Genomic DNA, 25,264 nt, shown 5'->3' on the forward strand with positions numbered 1-25,264 from the left:
ACAGTGGGCTCTGGATCAGTAAGGTTAACAACATGTACTTGGGACTTACAGAACTGTTTGCCAACTGCAGTAGAAAGAACAAGTTCTTGCTGCTGCTACTGTTCTGGTTTGTTACAGATTGACTAACTGTTCAAAGGCTGGAGGACTCAACTCGACATTTGGTCACTAGTCCTCATGTTGGATGGATGTTAAACAATATAAAACCTGGGGCTGGTGTTTTGAGTGCAAGAAAAATCAACATTTAGAGTCAGTTAACTGTATCAAAATAACTTGTGTACTTGTCAGGTTTTTTAACATTTTTTTATTCATAATTCTTGCATTGTAAAAGCAATATAAAACACAATAAAACACAATTTGATGAATGCAGGTTGTAATTTATAAAAACAATTTAAGAGACCAGACTGTCTTTTAAAACAGTACTGATTTGCAAAACACACAAAAAAAGATACACTTGCACACACTATTTGATGATTTTTGTACTGCAGTACTCAGTCTCCAGCAGTCGGCGGTTAAATACACATCAATTCGGGCTGTCTTGAATACTCTCTTCCATGTTGATCTGTTCTGTTTTGACTGCCCCGTTCTGCTCTGTTGCTGGCTCCTCCACCATGGCTGACTTTTTTGAGGTTCCTGTTTGGATGGCAGGGGGTTTGGAGAGGGGGTTGATGAGCAACCAAAAAAACAAAAACAAACAAACTTTCAGCACACCCACAATTATTTATTTCAAAGGAGTGTCTGAGGATTCTGGCTGATGCTGTACCTGTGAGGTAATTTCTGTGCATTCGATGGAACAGCAGGAGACCAATAAAGAGGATAAAACCAATGCAGGCAATTATCATTCCACACAGCAGGAAGCTGTAGCTGCCTTCAGTCTGAATAATCTGCAGATGAGACAGCAAAATTAAACTCCTGAACATGAATCTTAAATCTCGACTGGGCTTGTTTTTTTCTTTGCAATTAAAAGCCTATTTTTCAACTTCTGCACATTCTCTCTTTAATAATGAAGATAGTCATCACACTTACTGAGCCAACAAGAACTTGCATTACCATCTCTCCCATCCCTGCACTTGTCACAAGGACAGAGGTTGCACAACCTGTAAAAAATGCATGCATAGTTTATTACTTCGCCTCTTGCACTCATTCTACTGCTGAGTTATTCTTAATGCACAGATAACACTTCATCTTACCTTGGTAGTCAAGGATGTCTTCAGTGTAGGCAAGCATACAAGGGAATATGCTGCTCAGAAAGAGGCCACATAAACAGGTCCCGACAAACAGAAAGATGCTGTTGGTGTAGAAAATGAGCAGCATCAACACAGTAACAATAGCTCCTGCCTGTAAAAGACAAACAAAAGACAAAGAAGAGGAAATATGTTCCATTTAGCATTTATATCACCAAGTGTTTGACATTTACAGTGTATTTTATTTCTATTGTGTATGCAATATGATGTGATGAAGGCCCTCTAAATTTTTTATTGGCCTTACCAGGTTGAATATGAGTAGTTTCACAGGCTGGAAACGATATGAGAGTGGTATGGACAGCAAACGTCCAGCAGTGATAGCTGCCCAAAAGATACTGGCCAGGTAACCAGCCGTCTTATGAGGCAAGGACATCGGTGGTGCCACAGCGTAGGTGTACACAAAGCCGGCATATGCACCCTGCAATGAAAATCGACGTTCTTTCATGTGCTCTACTTTCTGGGATTTATGGGGAGCAATTTTTGTAAGCACACATAAAACTATGTGTAAAATAATAGGTGAAATGAACACCATGTCATTTATCTGCACTCCTCACTCACCACAATACCATCAGTCATAAAAAGCACCATCCCACCAAGAATATGAATCATAAAGAAGGATAAAGGCAGCTCGCGCAGGTTATCATTCTGACAGCAGCTAAAGATACTCCCATGACCTGTAACAGGGCAAAAAGTCACAAAATGACAGATTGGTGCACACAAAGTGCGATTCATTCCTTTGTTTTTTTTATCTAAACTGGTTGAAAATTCATGAAAATTGTGTATTTTTCATTTTAAAATAAAAGTCCTAGTGCAAAAATCTCTCCCTCTATATCCTTACCCCCAGCTTCATGTTCATTCTGTTCCACAGCTGGGCCCTCGGCCCCCTGCTGGCTCTCCATTGCTAGTTCATCCTTGTCCAAAAGACGTGGCGTGCCACTGGGGCAACATGGGATCAGCTGCTCTCGATACATCAAATATAGGACTGCAATGGGCACAGGCAGCTGAAAGTACACAAATATTCAACTTTTTTTTTCTTATTTCAAGAAACAATAATCATACAATAACAAACAATCAAACAAACAAAAAACCCGCCTCTTCTCATTCAATGTACATCTGTTCAGGGTCTTACATTAATAAGTGCCATGATCCAGAAAGCATAGTGCACACTGGACTCCTCTTTCTCTACCCCATGGGACAGGTTACTCAGAGGTATGCTGTGCTCTATGATTGGACTGTTTCTCAGCATGCTTCTGAAATGATGTATGACCTCAGTCTCATTCCCTGTGTGATTCCCACAGCCTGTCTCTGAGAGGAAAGGATCTACAATCAGTGGGCTCACTAGGGCACCGAACCCAATGAAAAAATGAAGAGCCTGCAAAAAAGTAGAAAGGCCAAGGACATTACTTACTGCAGTTTTTGAAGAACACAGTATATTACTAGCACTAACTTCACAGTGCACTCCTATTGAGAATCTTTTGCAAATATTCTCATCGTTTTGTCACTATATAATATCTCGATAATACTTGACAGACAAAGCAAACACATCTGAATTGGCTCATTGAATTTCAGTATTTTGATCATGTCGGTACTTTTTCACCTGTAGGAAAACAGCGGAGTCCTTCTGATATATGGTCACCAGTTGGATGTTAGCAATGGTGTCAATGACACCCATTGCCAAACCAGACACAGCCATGGCAATGGCCAAAACAAGGACATTATTGCACAGAGGGATGATGGCAAATATTACAGAGATGATAAGAGCAGAAACAAATAAGGCCGCAAGAGCGGTCAACAACCTTTAAAAAAAGAAAAGAGAGAACAAGAGGTCATTTATGCATGCCTTCAAGACTTTTATACGACAGCACAGACTCTAGTTGCGAGATTGTGATACTTACGTCCTCTTGAAAATACCACCAACAGAGCTGCCAATCAATAAGCAGAACTGCTGGGCAAAAAATACCCAGGTGATCTGTCTAAGTGTTGAGTTTGTTTGACATTGCAAGTCTAAAATCGTAGGTCCAAGAAAAGCAATGCAGAGTCCAAAGCTGAAGAAAACACTCCAGTAAGTGAGTGTGTGATGGGCATTCCTTTTGAACAGAGTTAAAATCCGCTCATCCAGAAACATCTTGGGCTCAATAAAAATTGATGTAGCTCAGTGAAACTTTCAAGATGATATTTTTTTCCTTTTAGAACCAAATTTTGCATATGCGTTATGGGAAAGCAGCTTCACAGAGTTTCCGTGGATACTTGCTGCAACATAATGAGTTTCTTGATCCCTTTTAAAGCTTTAAGCCCTAACCTCTTTGTATTGCTTAACAGGAAAGGATGTCCTCTCGAGTTAATGGATGAAGTGGAGATTCTTCCGACAAAAATATCCCCACTTGAATTGTGTCAATGATTAGCATTGAAAACGGGTTTGTGAGGTGAAATACTACAAGCTAGTGTGCATTTATGTGCAGTGGTACATCGAATCATTCAGTGGAAAATGTGTCACTCAGGAAGCAATGATCCATGTGTGTCTCATTTACAAGTTGCATTTTCTTTGACACCTGGACAACTCAGACACATTACAAAAGAAGTTTGTGTAATAAAAACATCACAATATGATATAAAATGTTAACAAAACAAAAATTGTGTTTCGGCCAACTGGCACTTTTGCCCACTGCAACTAGACCTATAGTATTTCTTGGTTATAAAATCTCTGTGTCTATAATTAATAAGACAATGTCACTGTCTATCCATTCAGGCTTCTAAATTGTATTTTAAATCTTTAAGAAACATAATTTTTGTTTAGAATTGGGTAAAAAAAAAAAAAGTCAATATATAGTCTATAGCAATATTATATATGTATGCAACATGCCTATAACTATTGGTTCACTGGTACACTTTGTCTAGTCTGATGGCTTTTTTCAGACATTCATTGCCACAGGATGATGAAGCTTACTTACTTTTTCTTTCATTCCAGTATGAAATATTTTGACTGTTAATTTAATCATTTTGTGTAGCACTTTTAACATATTAGCAGTATAGTGCCAGCCCAGTATAAAGTTCAGGATGGCAAGTGAGGATAGTTAATGTGTGAAAAGCAACTGCAGTCTTTACCTTGGCCTCCACTTCAAGAACTAATGTCAAACTGCAGAGAAACTAGCAGACAAATCGCACTTTAAGGCTCCAACATGATTTCGATTTTTGGGAGAGTTATTTGGGATAAAAAAAAAACAAAAACTGAATTCAGTAATGAAGTGCGATGAGTCAGCTGTTGAAGTACTTAACCTTGAGGTGTATGAATAAAATAAAGGACTTAATACATTTGGATAAGTGGAAGAAATTGAATGGAGGGATGAATGGAGTTAATAGCTAATCCCTATAATGATTGCATAAAAGAAGCAAATCTCTACTAGTTGTGGCCAAATATGGGCTTCCGGCAAGGTTGTAAAATGTGGAGGCAAATTTAACAGCGGTTTTTCATTAAAACTGACTCTGTTCAACTTTAATCATGGGTTTTATAACAGGCACTGGTGCAGTAAAAGATACTAGGAGTTTTACTGAACTATATATTCACATACTGACAACCTTTTTTTTTTATTTTATTTTATTTTTTTATTTGTAGTACTTTTTAGTCCAATTTTATTCAATCAGTAATCAGCACATCATCTGGTATATCATTTGAATGTTTATTTTCATCTACAGTGACTGCATTTCCCCCTAAACACAAAACTGTGATGCATGCATTATTTCAGATGTCTTCTTCTTCAAAAAAAATTAATCTTGATTCTTTTCTTTGTGTTTGTTGTATTTGCACGTCTTATATAGAACATTCATAAACAGTCACATTTTCCTGTAGCTGTATCTTTCTGCACAGTGTTGTATTTAAGATTCACAGTTAGCCCTGTAAGATGTGTAACTGATTTGTCTTCGACATGGAGATGAAGGTCAGTTACTTTAACTTTAGAAATACGTGTGTTTATACAGCAGGCATTCATTAACATCCATTTCCTCTTCTGGAGATACAGCAACAGAAGTTGCCTCCTTTTGGTAATTGTCAACTAACATTATCTTAGAGGCATGTCAGGGAGTGTTAAAAATAAACAGCAGTTTCTGGTTACTGAAGCAGGACATCTACTTTTGAATTAAATTATTATTTACCCTGGTTAGTTTAGGAAGCGATAGTTCATCTGCCTTTATATTGCCTTAAAAATGTATACTTGTGTAGCTGGTTCACATGCACGTTCTCTTAGTTTAAAATTGCTTTAAATACATTTTTTTTTTTACCATGAAAATATATGTTTTTATGAGTTTTTAAACTGCAACCTAATCCCATCTAATTAACATTAGACTGCCAAACATAAGATCTCTCCTACTTCACTGAAAAGTCTCTTGTGAGTGTATTTTGACTGCAGCCTTCAAGTTTTCACATTGCCTGTGGCAAAAAAGGTCTCAGATCGTCTAATTAAAAATCTCAGACAAGTACTAGAAGAAATGCTCTTTGCCGACATTTAAAAAAGATGTAAAGTTCATTACTATTTGCACTGGAATATACTTTAAAAGGAATTGCAGTGCAGTGCAGAATGTCTAATTTCAATTGTATATTGTTTTTTTTTTGTATTGTATTGCAAGTAGGGTCAATAAAAAAAAAATCATCTGGTTTATGCCAGGTTTTAAAATTACTTAAATTACTTGTTTAATATTCATTTAACGACATGTAGAAGCAGTGTGTGAAACATTAAGTACACCCCATGAATGGCTTGTACATTCATTTTTAACAGCAATAACTTGAAGCAATTGCTTTCTGTGTGACTATATCAGTCCCTCGTATTATTGGGGAAGGATTTTTGCCCAGTCTTCTTTACAGTGCTGTTTCAGTTCATTGGGGTTTGCTGTGATTTGTTATGCACGGCTTTCTTAAGATGTTGCCACAGCGTTTCAAGCCACTTGCGGTCTGGACATTGACCAGCTCATTGCAACACCTTGATTTTTTTTTCTTTTTCAGTCATTCTGTTGTAGATTTGTACTTGGAATCTTTGTCCTGTTGCATGACCCAATTAGGGCCAACTTTTCCTCTTGGAAAGATGGCCTCACATTTGACTGTAGAATACTTTGGTGTTTAGAGGACTTCATTGTCAAATCAATGACTGCAAGTTACCCAGGTCTTGTGGCTGCAAAACAAGCTGAAATCATCACCCTTCCATTTCTGTGCTTGACAGCTGGTATGGGGCATTTGTGCAGATATGCTGTGTTTTATGCTGTTGCACTGTGCATTATGACCAGATATCTCGACTTTGGTTGTGTCTGTTGATGCCAACTAAAGGCTGTATCCTAAGATAACCCTTGGGGTTTTGCAATTTCTTTGAGCATTGCAGATCCTGATGTGAAGACTGGCAATTGTCTTGAATGGTTTCCACTGGTAAATAATCATTCTCACTGTAGGGTTATAGACTTTAAATTGTTTGAAAATCACTTTATAATCTTTCCTAGATGGATGGGCAGCAATAATAGTTCTTTTAAGATCATTGCTGATATCTTTCCTCCTTGGCATTGTGTTATCACCCATTTGAATGCACCAAATGAACAAAATGCCAAAACATCTGCTTTTATAGAGGTGCTCACACTTGCTGATGATCAGTTATTTAAGTGCATTTGATTACCAGCACCCATCTGCTACTTCTCCTCTTTATTCCTTTGGAAGCAGTAAGGGTGTACACTGCTTCCAAATTTAGGATTCATTTTGTTAAATAAAAAGTGACACGTGGTCTTAGCTTGTCTTAAAATGAGGTAAATACAACCTAATTACCGGATGAATCGAAAGAGGGTCTACTTTCATTTTCACATGACTCTATATAAAAATTTCAGAAATGACACAGGAACATTTTCAGTAGAAAATAGATGAAAGATAAAAATTGAAACTAGAATCCGCCATTATTTGGTTTCATTTCACTTGCTGAAACCGTCTTAAACAGATGGTTTAAATTCTGCAAAGTGAAACTCAAACATCCCAGTGAAAGAACAAAGTAACTCAAGAACAGCAGCCTTCTCTTCATCCTTTCAACACTAGATGGTGTAAAAGCTTTGCCTTCATGCCATTCAAGGTAAACTCAGTTTGGTTTGCCTCTGAAAAAAAATGTAAACACTCAATTGACTCTTTAGAATGAAAAAAATATGATGATGAACCAAATAGAAATAATTAAATATATAAAATGATACCTTTTAAGCAGTTGTCCTCTCTGTTCTCCCCCTTACTTGTAAGGGAATACAGAGAACAGAGAGTGTTCAGAAAGCACTATATATTTATGAAGTCCATTTACTGTTTTACTGTCTACCTTTCCAGCACAGCATTTTTCTTAGTTGAGTACATAGTTGCTGACGGCTGCTATATAAAGGTCCAAAACAGCATTATCTTGCTCTTCTTTCTCATCTCCATAAGCTGACATTTATCCAATCTTCAATCAGAGGCCAGAGACAGTGCCAGGAAAATGTGACAGGAATCATGAGATGAATGCTAGTTTTCCTTCTTCTCCCCTCACTCTCACCTCTTGTATTTGCTTCTTTATACTATATACAATTCATTTAGGATCCAAAAAGCCTGCTCAGCAAAGGACCAAATGTTTTGTAATAGAAGAGAAACCCCTTTTAATTCTATGCTACTCTCAAATACATCTTCAAAATTCTGTTCACATTAAAAATAATCACGTAAAATTATTACTTTAATGGGCATGATAAGAAAGAAGCCACAATGACATAGTATACAATTATCGACTCAGGCAGGCATACATAAATCATGCATTAACACAACTAAAGTGATAAGCTAAAGTAGCCATGGCACAGGCTCCTTCTGAGGCAATAAGAAATATATTGGTCACCTATCCGCATTTCTCCCACAGTCCCTGTAGCCCTGGATGGAAATGCCCTGCAGTGCACCCGCTCACATCTCCTCAGGCTCAAAATAGAGCCAGGGAAATGTGGTATGCAAACAGAAATGAGTGCAGGCCAAAACAGTGCCATTCTCTGGAGCTCTGTGCTCTCAACCTAGCATTTGGTGATGCAGTTAAGATCTCACCCCCTTGTGAACCCCCTTTGTGCTTGAATATACCAATCTAGTGTAATTATAATTATTCACAGGACTTTAAACGATGCTTTAATAAATTAGGTTATTTGAAAGTGATTACAGGGTTTACACTAACTAACACTTTTCATTACAGAGGGGCGCACTACGAAGAGGGCTATACTAAGGAAGAAAGGAAGTTCAACATAGCCGAGCTTTCTTTGTGTTAGCTGGAATGACAAAACCTAAAAACCCCAGTCACTGATAACTGTATCACGACAATGTTTATCACCAGTCTCTGTTAACACAGGCTTCCCTGCTTCAGGATCTTTGTACACTCATGTAAAAAGGGGTGTTTCATGCATTGTATGACTCTTCTTCATCATACATTTGAGCACTGCCTGCTCCAATCAGTTGTTATCAAATGATCATGACAAAATGCTCATAAAAAAACGTAAATGCAAAATTATTGCAAATAAGACAATAGATTAATGCACCAGAAGTCAATGTCAAAAACACTGTAACGCTAATGATACATTTCTTATTTACTTATGTTAAAAGGGACCATATAGTTTAACATACCAGTATGGAGCATGAAATTGATGTGCTGCATATAGAGTTTATAGCTATTGCTAATTTTCAACCCCTGTTGGGCTTCCACATTCACAAATCCATAATTACAAAATCTACAAAGAATTCAGAGTAAAATATAGTATAAAGAGCTATAATTCCCCCAGCAGAGAACGTATAGAGCACTTAAACTAGAACTTTCAGTTGATCTTAGACTGAAACTCTCAACATAAATGGCTTCAAACAACGTCATGTTCATTAAGAGTCACCACGGTGATTTAGTCAAGTAAAGCGAGAACAACCTTTGTGGCATAGAAAACGGTCTTGAATCTGACATAGTTCACCAAATCATTAATCTCCACAGCCTTCAAGTTATCTCAGGTGTAGCTCCAATTAACATCTAAACAGCTGTACAGGATGGTGTTCCCTCTAGAAGAAAATTCCAATATTTACCAGTGTTAAAAAAAGTAAGTATGTTGAGTCAAATGAGTGTTGTGATCAAACATGACTTGTGAACTATTAAACAAAATAATGGGATCTTGACAGTAACTATTATGGCAACATTAATGGCAACAATAACTGGCTATTGTCCAATGAGGCAACAGTTTTGGTGATTTGATGCCATATAAATAAAATTTCATCGAACTGAATTGAATTAAAATGGATAATCATATCTTGTAAAAAACAAACAAACAAACAAACAAACAAACAAACATTTATTTTTAGTTGCTTGTTGTGTATATTGCAGAAGAAATGAATGAAATATACCCCCAGTAAACATTTAGCAGGTATACTAATTAAAAGAGTTTTCTAATTATGCTAACAAAAAAACAGAAAAAAAAACTTCAAACAAAACATATTGGGTTGCACAATTAGTATATACATATTAGTAAAAAGAAGAAAGCAAGAGAAATAAGGCCTGGCCTTGTGGGAGTAGCTCCAGAGTTTATCATGAATCTTAAAAAAAGGCTTTTCTTGTGTTCTAATGAGTATAAATCGTCTTTGAGGATGTCACTCGGGTTTTGTAAAGAACTGGACTGAGTAATACCCTTTTCCTCTAATAGTTGAGGCTTTAATAATATGTCAATTGATGTTTAAGTTCAGTGGACCACTGATGATTATCCAAAGACTTTAGTCAGGATTCCACACCAAAGACAGCTCAAAGCACAGCTGCTGATCCCACATCTGGAGCTTGTGTAGTTCAGATCAGTAGAGCAGCGCTGCTACTGTTGATAGCTGTTTAATAGCTAATTATGTCATTTCTTGCTCTAGTATGACATCTGTTTTTGACAGATAATTCAAAAACATTTGAAAAATGTATTTCTAATTCACATTCACTTTTAAACATTTATTTTTAGGTTTTTCTCTGTTTGGATTTTTTTCATCTAATGCTTTAATGTTTGCATTAAAATCACTCATCCATCCATTTTCTTCCACTTATCCAATTCATGGTCATTGGTGGGCTGGAGGCCATTCCAGCTGCCATAGGGCAAGAGGGAGGGTATACCCAGGACAGGTTGTCAGTCTGTCGCAGGGCTAACACAGAGAGACAGACAGCCATTTAGAGATAGGACCAATTTAGAATCATAAATTAGCTAAACCCTACTAACTGCATGTCTATGAACTGTGGTAAGCCCCACACAGTCATGAGGAGAACATGCAAACTCCTTACAGAAAGGCTTTGGCAGATGGTGAATTTAAATCCATGGAACTTCTTGCTGTAAAGCAACAGTCCTAACCACCGCGCCACCATGCTGCCCCACATTAAAACCTCTTAGAGTAATTTTACTGTCTTTGATGGGCTCTAATTTGCAATAGTACATTTAATCTTTAAATATATTACTCATCAGATGCCACTCAAGCCCAGCTCATGAGAAATATGGTAGGGGCTAAAGTGACTGTGGCTTCAGTACTGACTAATTGGTTGTGCAAATAAGAAAATGCCTATTACATTTTTAAAAGGCTGTTCACAAATATTTCAGCAATAAACAGTAAAGATACACTATTCAAATACTGATGTTTATTAAGCTAAAATCAGGGAACTTCTGGTCATAGCATCAAATCATATGATTATCGTACCTTTTTTTGAGGACTAACTAGTCACTGCGGCTCCACTTAACAGTAAATCCACTTAGCACTGTTCCATAGTTTCCTCCTGTCTTATGGTTTTGCATTGCCCTGCGAATAATTGTAATCTAGCGACAGCAGCTGAGTAAAGAATGCAATTAAAAGCAGCATAACAAAGGATTAGTTTCACAGTGAAGTGCTCTAGACTATAGATGCCTTAGACTGAGCTAACACACAGAAAGAAAATCAAGCACTGTGCCCATTTTCATGGATGAAATAATTTGTCAGTATATCAGTGCAGATAATAATTTGAATGCTGTGATAGAGTGTATGATCTCAGCAGAGTCAATGAAAGGCAAGATGAATTCAAAACCCCACAAAAGGATAACAGATTTCTTCACTGAGGACTGAACCAGTTGTATTCCCCCCTGAAGATTGTTCTGTCAGCCAGAGGAGAGAACAACTCATGCATACAGCTGTCTGGTAATATATGTTTGTACACATGTCCGAGGACAGAAAACAACAGAGATTTATTCTTTTCTATCATTTGATATCTCTTGCTTTTCCCTTCTTCTCCTTCTCCCTGTCCTCCTATCCCACCCCCCGCGCCTCTCCCGACACAGTTGTAGAGAGCAGAGCAATGATGCGTGTCTTAGTGAAACCTGGTGAATAGTAATGAACCAAGCCTGTGTGTCTATTTGAGGGGAAGCAAGAGAAAGACAGCGAGAGGGAACGAAGGGTTTCTGGGTAAGGAGGAAGAGGGGTGGGGGGTGTAGACTGTGAGTGAAAACAGGGCTTTTCTTGCGGCACTGATGCAGCACAAGCAGCAGTGGTGACTGACAAGCGATACAGTTGCATTAATCCTTTACACTGTTTACATGATCGACTTCGATTCTGTGTCACACGGCTCATAAAGCCATTCTAACCACACCAATGTGACGTCACTCAATTAAAACCTTCAGCAAACTGCATCTTTTCTCTGGGTGTGTTTCATTATACAGTAGCTCATTCTCCTTATCCAACCTCCCCCCCTCCTCCCCCTGTCGATGTGAGCTGGAGGGGGGGGGGGTATTAGTAGAGGAAATGGATGAAGGGGGAGAAAGCTGTGATTGAGTGTGGCTCAGAGAGGGGCAACAGCACCTGCTGTCTTCAGCTCAGATTCACGAGGCAAAACAGCAGTCTCCCTCTACTAGTGATAGACTATAAGGAGGACAAAGGAGGGAGAAAAGAGGCCCAAACAAAGCTAGAGAAACTCTAAAGACACCAGGCTCTTCAGAGCAGCACTGGCTTAAAGCCTTCAAATTTTAAACCCACACTGTCAACGCTGTACGTGGAGAACGACAAAAGACAAAGTTTGTGTCATCAGTGGGAGAAGACATGAGCACTGTGAATAAGAAAAAAATGTAATCTTCTGTATACCACCAAGGAATAAATGAGTGGAATATTCAGCAAACTGGCTGCAAAGATCAACCGGAGTGCCAAGACTGAAAGGAAGGGAACAAACACAATAGACAGCCCCCCTACCTCAGCCCCTCTTTTATCCTTTTCCATCCAGGACCCATGGGCACTCTGCCAACTACGAATCTTAAGAAGTCATTCAAAGAAAGCCAAAGAAAGGGACTTGTTTAAAATCAGGACCCATTCTTTCCCGGTCTCTTGTTTTTCCTTACATTTCCCACATGAAGACAGATTTTGGATTGCTGTTTTTACCGTATTTGAGGAGCGGTGGGAAGGGGGTGGTGGTGGGCAGGGGGGGTGAATTGCCATTCATGTAACGTTTCATCACATTCGTGTTTTGAGAGTATTGTGAGCGAGCGATCTCCCTCCTGAGCGCCCCCCTCCTCTCTCTCTCTCTCTCTCTCCCAGTTTTCATTCTGCTTTTACTCCCTCTGTCTCCCCACTCTAGCTCCTGCTCACATAGTAACTCCTCCCCCCCACTACCCATTGTCTCTCCATACAGTATTAGGCTGAGGGGATGCCATACTTGGTCCAGCGAGGGACACAGGAGAGGGAGAAGGAGGTAAGAGTCAGATTTATAGCGCAGGAATGCATCGGGCACTATAAATGCAGGTCACCATCACTTTAAGAAGTGTGCCGGTCAAAATAGACGTTTGTTTTCATCAAGGCTGACAGTGAGGAAAAGAAGCAGCTTCAGTAATGTTCTAGCGCTTTCATATGTTGTATGCAGTACTTCAGCATGTTTTGGCTTTCTTGTCTGTCAGTGAAATGCATGCGTTTTTGGTTAATTACAATTAAGTATAGGATAACATACCGACAGAGCTTTTAGAAACAGTCAAAATCAGTGTCCAGATGTCAATTCGTTCAATATTAGTCATTTGCTGTGCTTTCGTATCTTTGCACCTGTATATTTTGGAGAAAGTTTGCTTACTGCCCATACATCTCTGCTACAAAACAGGGAAATGCATTAAAAATGATAAAACATAGCCATAATCAAAAGCCTTTAAAAACATCTGGACAATGATGATTGCCTGAATTGGCTCCCAGCTGAGAAGGACCATGTACGATGTTTAGGGATTAAAGCTAATCCTGCCTGTGGCTGAGATTCACCTTCCCGTCTGGACAGAGACTGACACAGGGGCTTTACTAATTTATGCTGAGACATGCACGAGCACAGGCTCCCTGAAGCTCGGTGCCAATGGTCTCTTTTTGAACCTGGAAATGGCTGATTGAGTAAACACTTTCCTCCAATAAGTAGCTAATGCTCTCTGTCAGAGGTCATGTGAATATCCAGCATATGTAAGACCAGCGAGATATTGATCTAAGTGTGCAAACTGTCAGATGACTGGAAAGGCCGAGAACCTCAAGAAATCCTGCTGTGCTTGTGCTTCATTTTGTTATCTCTGTGGAATAAAGTTGCCTTTTATGGAAGTTTGGCCTTACGAACACATAAAAAACAATGTCAAATGCAGAAAAATTATGAGACAAAATGTCTTATAAAGTATTTCATGCTCTTGCTAGTACTGTAAAACATAAAACAGGTGCATAAAAGGGCAACTAAAAGTGGTTGTCTCAGTACCGGACAGTTGCAGCCTAGTACAGGAAGCTTTGTGTGCTTGTCTAGAGGAAAAAAAACGAGGAGGCTGTCTCAATGGGGCTTTTGTTGTTTGAGTTGGAGACAGCAGAAGCACAAGAAAAACTGACTGACAAATACCTGGCCTCTCTGTGCCTCAAATACCTCAGAGTTACACTTGATACAATGTCAACAAATGCCTCCTCTGTCCTCCATAGTGGCCCTTTTTCTTTCTGTCCACAAGATTTTTTCATGTTTTTATAAAGGCTACTATATTCTGAGAAGACATCTGGGTGAGCAGATTTGGCCTGCATAGCTCGAGTGCTCAGTCTCCACTCACTGAGGGGTTGAAAATGGCCCAGAACACTTCCAATAGTTAGCAGTGCTTAAAATTAGGGTGAACAGTCTGGTCTGTCAGTTCAGTATACAGAAATTCTGAATAAATCCAAGTTACATTTGTTTTGTTTGCAACTTGTTTAGGATTCAAGAGTCATGGCTGTACGAATGAATATCAAAAGAAATGTAACAAATGAATGAAGCTCAGCCTATAAGCATCATTGCTTTTATTTTAGACAAAATGGATGGAAATGTTGTCTTTATTTTTGTGAAAAATAATCTCTGCCATTATTAAAAATTGCAGAGCTTTGTGCCCAGTGCTGGGGAAATGATCTCATTTGTGCTTAATGAAGTCAGGCAAGGGTTGCTAGAGAATATAGTTTATGTAATGTGTTTTGAATTCAGAAACAAAATCCTTTTGATTAACACTGCACCTTTTCTCTGTAGACATTGATTTAAAACAGCATTTTTAATCAAAGATTATTCTCCAAACCCCCTCAGGAACTGAAGAGCTTGCAGAATACTGCTGTAAGATTCAAACATCAGCAAGGGGTCAATTTATTTGAGTCTGTGCTGTGAAAAATACAATTTCTACTGTCTAATGACTCACAAGACAGTCTCATTTTACTCCCCTGGGCCTCAGAAGAATACTTCCACTTTCTTTAGTTAATTATTCATGCGGATGTGAGTTTTAAATCCTGAATGCTGTCTGAAACCTACCCTTGTTTTTCCTCTCTTTTTGTTTTCGAGTTCTGGACCTTAAATGCACGAGTTCTCTGAATGCATCCGAATCACTCTTTGTGTATTACTGCCTTCCAAATCAAACCACACATGCGTCTTATGGCTTTCTATTCCTATGTGAGTTCTTTCTAACATGTCATGTAGGGTTTAAAGCCATTGGATACACAGTGGACTTTCAACTGAAGAACTCTATTTGAAGATTTTTGGGGGGGTTTTTTGAAGAAAGAAATTGTCAGGTGTCTTTATTATGATTTCCTTTCATATGTACAAAAAACCCAACAAAAACCCCCCAAAACAAACAAAAACCAAATACAGCTCAAACTAGTTAGGGAATGATAAATTACAAATAAAGTATTCCCAGCGTGCAGGATGATTTATGTTACTTTGGGTTTGTAGCATTTTATTTAGACCAGCTATTTGTTGCCTCTGAAATCTTTTGTAATTACATCAACAAAGCTGTAGCCTGGAGCATCGAGATCACAAAGCTCTTTTCAATCAAACTTTTGGAGTTGGGGGGCAAATATAGTCAGTTTGAGTTGCAGCTTACATAAGATATTTTCCTAGGGATGTTTTTTGGGAAATGACTGACTAGATTTCATAAAATGTGCGACTTAGCAGATGGTTAAGGAAATGAAACAAATCTTTTATTGCTGCTGCCAGCCTTTCCAAAACATCCACAAAGAGCTTTGTTTTCTAGTGGGAGGTTTATTGTCATAGTCACGACTCTTTGCATACAGAGATGTGTTTAATTCAGTAATGTGGAATGTTCTGCGCCAGCTGCCCGTTTAAAGTGGACTTTGTGGTCTTTGTAAGCCTATTCGCCTCAGCATAGACTCCTTTTTGGCATTTCTTTTAATTTTTGGAGGAAACACCCTGTTTTTTGAAATGATGTAAGAGATGTCCTAGATCTTGCTTCAGGGACACGTAGTAACATAGGTTTAACAGCGATTGGTCAAGACTTGTAAGTGCATTCATGAATGCAGCAACAACAACTGGCATTTAAAAATGAAAAAGAAAATACACAGTGAAGGAAACAAAAAATATTTTGACTCATACCAACTGCTGCCTGACTATAAAGTCACTTTAGCATGCCTGCTGTTGGTGTGAATGCAAAAAAAAAAAAAAAGTCTTTAAAAGGGGTGTAGTTCACAAGGCAGCCCTTCAGTGGGTATTTACCCTCAGGGAGTCCCCAGAGCCCTTTGAGCCAAAAGGACCTTTTGGCTCCTGTTCTTCCAACCAAGTACCGTCTTCTAATGATTTAGTTCCTGAGCTTGCGTTTGGGTTTATGTTATGTCACTTTAAAAAAAGAAGAAATGTTTCCTCTCCAGGTTTGCTTAGTTCTTTGTTTTCTATTGTTTTCTAGTGACCAGTGAAATAATAACAGTGGTGGCCATTGGGTAATTAATAAATAAAAACAAATTGGATTAAAAGTAAAGCAAAAAGTAGCATAAAATGACATTTGTGAATGTTGAATATTTTAGTGCCTTTGGCTTGATTGAGTTCTAGGGTCGATTCTTTTAATATTATCACTTTAAAATAAATAAATAAATTAGAGGAGCTGGTAATGATCAGTGACAAAACTCATGTCACGAGTAGACGGTTTGCACTTCAGCTAACTGAACAATCACAGCACTTTTATCAAGTGCTTCACATGTGAATTGCTGTGGTTTGCCTGCTGTCTCATTTAACTCGATTTTTCAAAAGGATTCAAAAAGCATTTAACTTTTTGACCACAATAACTCCCTGATGAATATCTCGTGACTTTGATACATCCATAATTGGTCTTCTTGAATCTTATCTGAAGACTTTTTGTATACATTAAAAAAAGTCTTTTAGGCTTTGATATTTAAAAACCACAAAATTAAGTGATTTCTGAAGACAAACAGGGATGATTGCTATAGCAACATTTCACCAGTTTTAACACAATGGCCTTTACGGTTTCCTCTGAGTCAGTCACAAAAGCAACTGGACAAGTGCATCACTGCGGATCGATATAAAACAGCATACAGGTTCATAACTTTAACTGAACTGATCTAAAATGGTGCAAGTTATTGGCAAAAAGCAACAATTGAACAGGTGACCACGAAACCCATATATGACTGCAGTGCAAACACCTGCTGTTTTGTTATTTTCTGTAATGTTTGCTTTCACAGATCAATATAGTGAAGTTATGCAGTTACATATGTTTGAGCTAATATGAATAAAATAACGCTTGTGTTGTTCAGGTTATCAGTTTTGCTTTATCCGTGGACACTTTAATGGGCATGACGTTGTCTTCTAGTCACGATGTATCCTGTTGCTCTGTCACTCAGATCATTTCAAGTCAGACTTTAAGATATTATACAAGCTTATTAGCCAAAAAGTATGTCACTATATGCAACAATATCAAATAGGATAATGTAATTTCTGAGTATATAAATTACTAAATACATTTCACCAGCCAATTTATTACGTATACCTGCTCAACTCCTGGTTTAAATAAATATCTAATCAGCAAATCAAGTATAACCAATTCAGTGCATTTAGGCATGTAGACATGGTCAAGTCAACCGACTGAAGTTCAAACTGAGCATCAGATTGAGGAAGGAAGAAACATGTCATAGTTGTTGGTGTCAGATGGCTTTCACTATTTCAGCTGCTGATCTGCTGGCATTTTCCCAAAACAACCATCACCTGGGTTTACAGAGAATGGTCTGAAAAAGAGAAAATATCCACAGTGCTGCAGTCCTCTTAAAAAAAGAAAAAAGAAAAGAAAAGAAAAGAAAAGGAGGCTTTTTGAGAATGGCCACGAATCGCAACAGTAACTCAAATATTCACTTGTTACTGCCAAGGTAAGCAGAAGAGTGCATCTAAATGCAAAACACGTCAAACCTTGAGGCAAATGAGTTACAGCAACACAAGACCACCTGTCAGTTAAGAAGAGGAAACTAAGGCTACAGGTTGCAGTGGGTCAATAAAATATGTAATAGAAGTTAGGAAGAATATTGCCTGGTTTGATGAGTCTCCATTTCTGCTGCAACATCTAGATGACAGGCTCAGAAACAACATGAAAACATGGATCCAACCTACTTTGTATCAATGGTTCAGGCTAGTGGTGCCATAATGGTGTGGAGGATTTTCTTGGCACACTTTGGGCCCCTAACATCTTGTTAAATCTAAGCAATGAAGAATTTGGGCAGTTTGAAGGCAAAAGCAGGTCCTACCCAGTACCTGCAAGGTGCACCAAATGAAGTGGCCGATGAGTGTATGTACACATCCTATACAGCTATACAAGAAGAGGAAGAGTTAACAACTCCATTCCAATAGAGATGCTGTTTAAAATTGATTGCACCTGAAACAAATGAATTAAATTCATTTGCAACGATCTCTCTTATTACTCTGCAGGTTAGTAATCTATAGTGGTTTGTAGTGTGAGGCTGAAGGCAAGACAAGGAATCCTGGACACAGAGACTAATCCTATCTGAGAGCTCAGTTTGAGTTTCAGCTTCTGACCAGCTTAGCTGCATTTAGAACCAGTCCAGCTAAATCAGAAGTTACAGGAGCTTAAAACACAGTCGTATGCTAAACAAGACCTGATTGTTATGTCAAAAGTCAGCACAGAGTGAGCTGAACTATACCTAAACAGCAGCTAAACATTAAAATTTGTGGTAGGGAAAAGATATGCCTATATGTTGACAAGCCTGCAGAATAATCACCGTAGTGATAATACTTTTATCTTCGGTGCTGGGAGGAGATGTTGATGTTTTCATCTTGTTGTTGTACCCCAACAATATGGAAATACAACAAATACGAGTTAATCAGTGAAGTGAACTCTATTATTGAGATTAGCACCCTTGACAATGAGCTCATGCCTTGATGCAACAGTGATAATGAATTTATCTTTGCTGGTAAACTGCGTTATGTGGAAAAATCCTCAAGGTTATGACAACATTGCAAATAGCTCAAGTATATATATATTATTATTACTGTTAAACTGCTGGAAACGGGTTTGATCACGCAAACATGATAAATGCATTCTGTGAATTATATTATAGTCTACATTTCTGCAGACACTGGACTTGTCAGATTGTAGAATATGGGAGATGGTTAATTGTAAATGTCCCAAAAGTAACTAAAGATATGTGAAAACAACTGAAATGTTACAAATAATAAAATTGATCTAAGCTGGCTTATCCAAAATGCAGATTCAGAAGACACAGTAATGGGTTCATGTGACTTTGACTGAAACAAGTTTTTGACCATCTTACAATGGAACTAATGACATACTTATGTTGTTTCATTTTAATTTTTTTTTTTTTTTTTTTTTTAATTTTGCTATTAGTTTTCCAACACTAAAGCAAAAAAAAACAACAATTCACATTTTTATGTGCAGTATTGGATGTTTTTCTAGAAATGGTGAATAATAAGATCAGCACTCCCCTCTATATGTAATTAGGGTTTTTTTTATGTTGCAGTCTTTTTTGGACACATCCAATGTCACTCCAAAAAAAAAAATAGATTTGAGAAAACCTATGTCTGCTGACATATTAGATTCACTGCTTAACAGATAATCACCTGAACGAGTGTTTTTCCTTTTGTTCTTCATCTGTTGACAGGTGTCAGAAAATAAGTACTCACCAATTCAACGGCCTGAATGCATCACTCCTGTCAAAATGCTGCTGCAGCAGCATATATCACAGTACCAGCAGCAACCAAAGTATGGGTCACACCTGGAAGTCAAAGGTATGTGGTTATTTGCTGAAACTGCTGTAGACATCTTTAAATTCATAATGAGAATCAGTCTTTTCTCACTGAAAAAAAATTAACTCATCATAGTAGAAACCTCTAAATGTCAATGGCTGTATCCATCACAACTTAAAATATACAAATTAAAAACGCTTGTGCTTTTCCTTTTTAATGGCAGTATGTCTCCACCAGCTCTAATTTTAATAAATAGACTTCCATTTGGATGGAAATATTTTTGGAAATAAATAGTTTTAGCTTTAAAGTAAAATTACAATAAAAATCTTTTGCTTTGTAACTAATATTCTAGCTCAATTCAGCTAGTTTACTTGTACTGCAAAGTCTGGACTGCATTTTCAGTTTTCTTAGTTTAACAAACAGACATTGCATGCAGCTGAAACATATATAAATTCACAACGAGCCTGGATACTGGTCTCCTGTATGTAACGCTAAGTTTCTTGCTGCCAATCAAGTCTTGGACTGCAGCTGTTCTCAATCTAGTCTGATTACAGCAGAAGGCTTTCTTCGCAGTTCCACCGAGGACTTCGAACAGTATTGTTTTCTCATATTCTGCTGTTGTTTTCTTGTGAAATGCCGTTTGCGGAGGACCCCGCTCATCTCTCTAAATCTCGTCTAAAGTCGGATTTAGTTGCTCATAACGTCGCGCTGCCATCTGCAGCGAGCAAAAAGGCAGTGTATGTGGAGCTGCACCTCAAACACATTGATCAGAAAAACGCGGCGGATTTCTCCAGCGACGAGGAGGACCGTGCAGATGTAAGTTCATATTTGGTGGCTTCATGGTTTTCTGTTATAGACTTTTTCAAAGTAGAGACGAACTTAATGCGTGACAGTGGCAAAGTATTTGCTCTGTGCAACGGCTCTTTAGTATCGGCTGTCCCAATTGATGTCCATACATTAAATTGGTATCAATAATGCCAGACGTTGCCAATGCTAATTCTTTCACACCGCATCAGCGCAAGTTCAGCAGCCGTCTTGCTGTTGCACACTTGAGGACTTCAAGCACTTAAACCACCAGCTGTACAGTTGGTATATGTTACATGAGATGTTTCTGTAATGGAGGCTACCATTACAGTCGTGTGCGCACCTGTCACGCTCATCTAGCTCTGTAATGAAGGGGAACGCTGGCGCTTGTCTGGAAAGACTTCATGTTTTGGGTAAACTATCAAAACTAAGCACAACATTGTGTCAGTTTCACCTTTAGAAACTGCAAGATAAACTGAATAGGCGTTTAAACTGAGAAATGGTAATAAATATCTGATGTTTCCTTGGTCCCCCTGAATGTGAATTATGAGTTGCAACCTAAGTTTATACATTTTTCTATTAAGAGCTCTTTTGAAGATCCTACTTTACATTTAAACAACAAGGGGGACTAATACTACTAATTTGTCCTCATTTTGTGTGTTTGTATCGTAATAGAAAACAGATTTGCCAAAGTTTGGGGTTCTCTTTTTTTTTGGTCTTATTTGGTATTTTATATTAAGTATCAGAATTTTTTTTTTTTTTTTTTTTTTTTTTATATTATATTTATTTTATATTACTTTTCAGTTGCATGCAAGAACCAGCAACCATCTTCAAATGCCAAGAATGCTAGGGTTTGGTGGGGTACAACAAAGTAACTTTATTTGGCTTTCGTGTGAATAAAATTTAAAAAAATCTTTATAGCTTTTTATTTTTTTTACTTCTACCTTTTTTCTATCATATCTAAACATGAAAGCAAATGACTTATAACATGATTAGAAGACTGAACGGATCCATAAATGACAGCCTCCAGCTGTTTTTATTTCTATCTTCACACCTGGATCTTCCTGGCATTTAACTCACAGCTGTTATCACTTTAAATCGAGCAAATCTTGTCTTTGTTAGGACAAGAAGGATGCAGAGATGCCTGTTCCAAGTTGTCTGACTGATGAGGACCTCAAGGCCATGCTACGCAAACATGGTGTTAAACCTGGGCCTATAACTGGTGAGGGTTATCAAAAGATTTAAGCACTTTTTTTAAATTTAAAAAAAAAAAAGTCTTTATACATAACATTCAGATGGTTTTTAGATCTATTTAGACCTTAAGAGCAAATTGGTCTCATGCTGTGTTTCAATGCCAGCCTCCACTAGGGTCTTGTATGAAAGGAAACTCCATAAACTGCTGCAGTCTGACAGACGCGAAAGGTTGAATGAAGCAAACAAAGCCGTACTGTACTCTGACTCTGAAGAGGAGGAAAAGCAGCAGGAGAAGGATGAAGACTTGGGTATGACAAATGTTTGGGGTTTATTTGAATAAGATTTTGCTTTATTTGTATCACAATGTTATTTTTCTCTGGCTTATACAGGTTCAGAAAAACAACCTGACCCGTCAGACCAAACCCAAAAAGAGAGCAGCCAGGTGAGGAATTATTTTAGAGACTTTGGTTCTTTTAGATGAAAGTCACTTTTTTTTTAACAACTTTCTCTTTTTAACAATCTGAAAGTAAATTGGCCTTACTTATTACCATCTGCTGCAGGGGTCCCCAATCTCAGTCCACGAGGGCCGGTGTCCCTGCAGGTTTTAGATCTCACCCTGGTCAACACACCTGAATCACATGATTAGCTCATTACCAGGCCTCTGGAGAACTTCAAGACATGTTGAGGAGGTAATTTATCCATTTAAATCAGCTGTGATGGATCAAGGACACATCTAAAACCTGCAGGGACACCGGCCCTCGTGGACTGAGATTGGGGACCCCTGATCTGCTGGGTATTGTACTGCCACTCAACAGTTCTATCACAGCACAAAGCTTCCCTCTAGTGCCACCTAATGGTTACTCATTGCAATTTTAATACTGGATTCAGATTTTTGCCAAAGCATTTGAATTGTAACTTTTGATGTTTTCCCTTATTTTCTTTAACTTTTCAGAATCACGTTTTTTACCCACAGTGCTTTTTACCCTCATCAAGGCTGGTAATTACTGCAGATATTTCATATCGTTTCAAGAACATTCTGTCAAACTGAATTCTTAGGTGATACCAAAGGTTTTTTTTTTCCCTCTTTCATGGGCTTGGCTTTTTAAGTGCCCTTGTCCTCCTAGAAATGCAGAATCTAGTTCCAACTGGAATTCACGGAATGCGTTAAAGTCTTCAGAGCGGAGTCAATCTCAGTGCTCACAGATTATTAGCACATCCACTGCAGATCACCACACAGGATTAGGATCAACGGTAGGCTGGTCTTAGTAGGCGCCCTATGAATTTGAAATTCTCTGCATTCCTTAGTCTTTTTTTGCTTTGTGAACCTCTCAGAGTACCAGTATGTTTTTTTTATTTTACAGTGTCAGGCATTCATATGGAGATGCATCATGTTTTGTTGCTTTTAACATAATACCTTGCAGGTTCTACCTAGATCAAAGTCCACTGATGACTCATCACTTTCTTCTCAATACTTCAGCATCACTCAAATGGTTGAGGAGGAAAGTTGATCCACATTTAAAGCTCCATATTCAGTCTTTATTTTTGTTATACATAATCTCTGCTGGAGTTGTTGCTCAGTTTACATTCATGCTGTAAATAGATGGAGAATTCGAGCTCACGGTCTGTCACAGACAATGCGTGCGAGTTCAATGGGACCAGTGTGCAGGAAAACTGGGCACAGTCAGACAGGGTCAGTAGAGCTTATTGTGTTCAGTCACACTTTATGCACAAACTTTGGTGCTGGCTGAATTATTTGAGAGGTTTTTTTTTTTTTTTTTCACATTAATGGAGAATGGTGTCATATGCATCTTACTGGCTCTTAAGATTTGGATTTTAATCCATATCACTTGATGGGATGCACATGCACTTCACAAGCACTATGTTTGGTGGGGTGTGGCTTGAACTTTGTCATTTTTATTTTAAATCGAGATATATATATGTATATATGTATGTGTGTGTATATATGTATATGTATGTGTATATATATATGTATGTGTGTGTATATATATATATGTATGTATATATATATATATGTGTGTGTATATATGTATATATGTATGTATATATGTATGTATGTGTGTGTGTGTGTGTGTATATATATATATATATATATATGTGTGTATGTGTGTGTGTGTGTGTGTGTGTGTGTGTGTATGTGTGTGTGTGTGTATGTGTGTATGTGTGTATGTGTGTATGTGTGTATGTGTGTATATATATATATATATATATATATATATGTATGTATGTATGTATATATATATATGTGTGTATATGTATGTATGTATGTATATATATATGTGTATATATGTGTATGTATATATGTATGTATGTATATATATATATATATAAAAAATTAAATCGGCACATTAACTTTAACGTTTGCTTAAACGTTTTACCAAACTCTAGTAACTACATGCAAATCATATACCAGTGTCATGCATCGTCATCGTCTGGTTAGTCTTTCCTTTCTCGACCCACTCTGTTTTTAATTAATAAACATCCCAGTACAGCAAACTTTGGAGCACAACTTTTTTTTTTTTTGTTGTTTTCATTACGGTCACCATCTTTCAATTCTACTTGAATTGCAGGTCTTCCGTCTTTACTGTTTCTGGTTTCTTTTGTCATTTCACTCATTTTTACCATCTTTTCCAGCCTCCTCAGGAACCTGTGAAAGATGCTTTCAAGGACATCCTTCGAGACAGTAAGACTACTCCGACAGGGATCTAGTAAGTACCACACAGACACTGTTGAAACTCTTACTTGCTGCATAAGATCTAAAATAAAAAGATTTAAAAAAAACAAAAAACAAAGTTTGGCAGATAAACATCTTTCACATGGTATAAGTGCTTTGACTCAATCATGTATGTGTATTCCATTGTTTTCAGCGTCACTCGCCGGAGACCCATCAAGGGTGCTGCACAGAGACCTGTCCAGTATTCCTACCCTGACAGTCCTGTGAGTCCCATGACCCAGCAGAGACGGGAGGTGGAGCGCTATCTTGTACCCATTCACATACAGATTTTAGTTTTCATAATTGTAGCATGTGTCCTGTACCTTATTTATGTTAATGTTGAGGGCAGTCTAAGCTATTGGTCATACGGTGAGGACAGGCTTCTGGTTCAGGCAGAGTCACAGGACGCAGAAGCTGACTATGCACAGGATTAACGTTGCTTTAATTTAGTGTTACTTTCACACAGACAGATTTTGTTTCCCCTTTTTAATTATGTTTGCGGAAGCAAACTGCAAAATCCAGTTTTATACTTTGTTGTTGTCGTCGTTTTTGTTTGTATGTTTGCTTTTCTATGATAATATTGTCACTGTAGAAGTGATGCCGAAACGGACTAATTTTAAAAATTGTCTATTTTCTTAACCCTAATTGTAATATTGCCTTTTCAAAGAATTTGTCACGGTACCTGCATGTAAATTTTTTTTTTTTTTTTTTTTTTTTAATGTTTGATATGTACTTCAATAAAATTTCTAAGCGCCTTTTCATACTGCAAAACAAGTCTTTATTGCACACAAGCTTTGTAAATTCTTTCCCCACCCGAATGGTGATTTGAC

At 37.8% G+C, this 25,264-nt stretch overlaps 2 protein-coding genes across 5 annotated transcripts; one reads left to right on the top strand and one right to left on the bottom strand.

Annotated features, from left to right (window-relative positions):
- Window positions 1-266: 266 nt before the first annotated feature.
- On the bottom strand, window positions 267-3,496 carry mfsd4ab (major facilitator superfamily domain containing 4Ab). Its single transcript, XM_031738894.2, has 10 exons — window positions 3,137-3,496; window positions 2,839-3,037; window positions 2,371-2,613; window positions 2,080-2,242; window positions 1,800-1,915; window positions 1,486-1,659; window positions 1,188-1,335; window positions 1,024-1,094; window positions 761-881; window positions 267-630 (listed from the first exon to the last, which is right to left on the bottom strand). The coding sequence occupies exons 1-10, from the start codon at window positions 3,364-3,366 to the stop codon at window positions 521-523; spliced, it is 1,575 nt and encodes a 524-aa protein (XP_031594754.1). The 5' UTR covers window positions 3,367-3,496; the 3' UTR covers window positions 267-520.
- Window positions 3,497-20,199: 16,703 nt separating this feature from the next.
- On the top strand, window positions 20,200-25,237 carry lemd1 (LEM domain containing 1). Of its 4 annotated transcripts, XM_031738897.2 has the most exons (10): window positions 20,201-20,521; window positions 21,632-21,731; window positions 21,868-22,011; window positions 22,093-22,145; window positions 22,656-22,700; window positions 22,811-22,954; window positions 23,125-23,202; window positions 23,304-23,393; window positions 24,356-24,429; window positions 24,589-25,235. In XM_031738897.2, exons 1-10 carry the CDS (start codon window positions 20,339-20,341, stop codon window positions 24,866-24,868), a joined length of 1,191 nt encoding a protein of 396 aa, XP_031594757.1. In that variant the 5' UTR covers window positions 20,201-20,338; the 3' UTR covers window positions 24,869-25,235. The 4 variants fall into 4 exon arrangements, with proteins under 4 accessions (XP_031594759.1, XP_031594757.1, XP_039459920.1 ...); XM_031738899.2 differs by lacking the exons at window positions 22,656-22,700; window positions 22,811-22,954 and having other exon boundaries at window positions 20,200-20,521; window positions 24,589-25,237; XM_039603986.1 differs by lacking the exons at window positions 22,811-22,954; window positions 23,125-23,202; window positions 23,304-23,393 and having other exon boundaries at window positions 20,202-20,521.
- The last annotated feature ends 27 nt before the right edge of the window (window positions 25,238-25,264 follow it).

The sequence above is a fragment of the Oreochromis aureus genome, linkage group 20, assembly GCF_013358895.1.
Source record: "Oreochromis aureus strain Israel breed Guangdong linkage group 20, ZZ_aureus, whole genome shotgun sequence".
NCBI classification, from domain to species: Eukaryota; Metazoa; Chordata; class Actinopteri; order Cichliformes; family Cichlidae; genus Oreochromis; species Oreochromis aureus.

Excerpts from the sequence above, each read along its gene's own strand:
- mfsd4ab (XM_031738894.2), bottom strand. The coding sequence starts at position 3,366 with ATGTTTCTGGATGAGCGGATTTTAACTCTGTTCAAAAGGAATGCCCAT. Across the intron at positions 3,038-3,136 it reads GGTGGTATTTTCAAGAGGAC|GTTGTTGACCGCTCTTGCGG; the intron begins GTAAGTATCACA and ends CTTTTTTTAAAG. Across the intron at positions 2,614-2,838 it reads ACTCCGCTGTTTTCCTACAG|GCTCTTCATTTTTTCATTGG; the intron begins GTGAAAAAGTAC and ends ACTTTTTTGCAG.
- lemd1 (XM_031738897.2), top strand. The coding sequence starts at position 20,339 with ATGCCGTTTGCGGAGGACCCCGCTCATCTCTCTAAATCTCGTCTAAAG. Across the intron at positions 22,701-22,810 it reads TTTTACCCTCATCAAGGCTG|TGCCCTTGTCCTCCTAGAAA; the intron begins GTAATTACTGCA and ends TGGCTTTTTAAG. Across the intron at positions 23,203-23,303 it reads TCACTCAAATGGTTGAGGAG|ATGGAGAATTCGAGCTCACG; the intron begins GAAAGTTGATCC and ends TGCTGTAAATAG.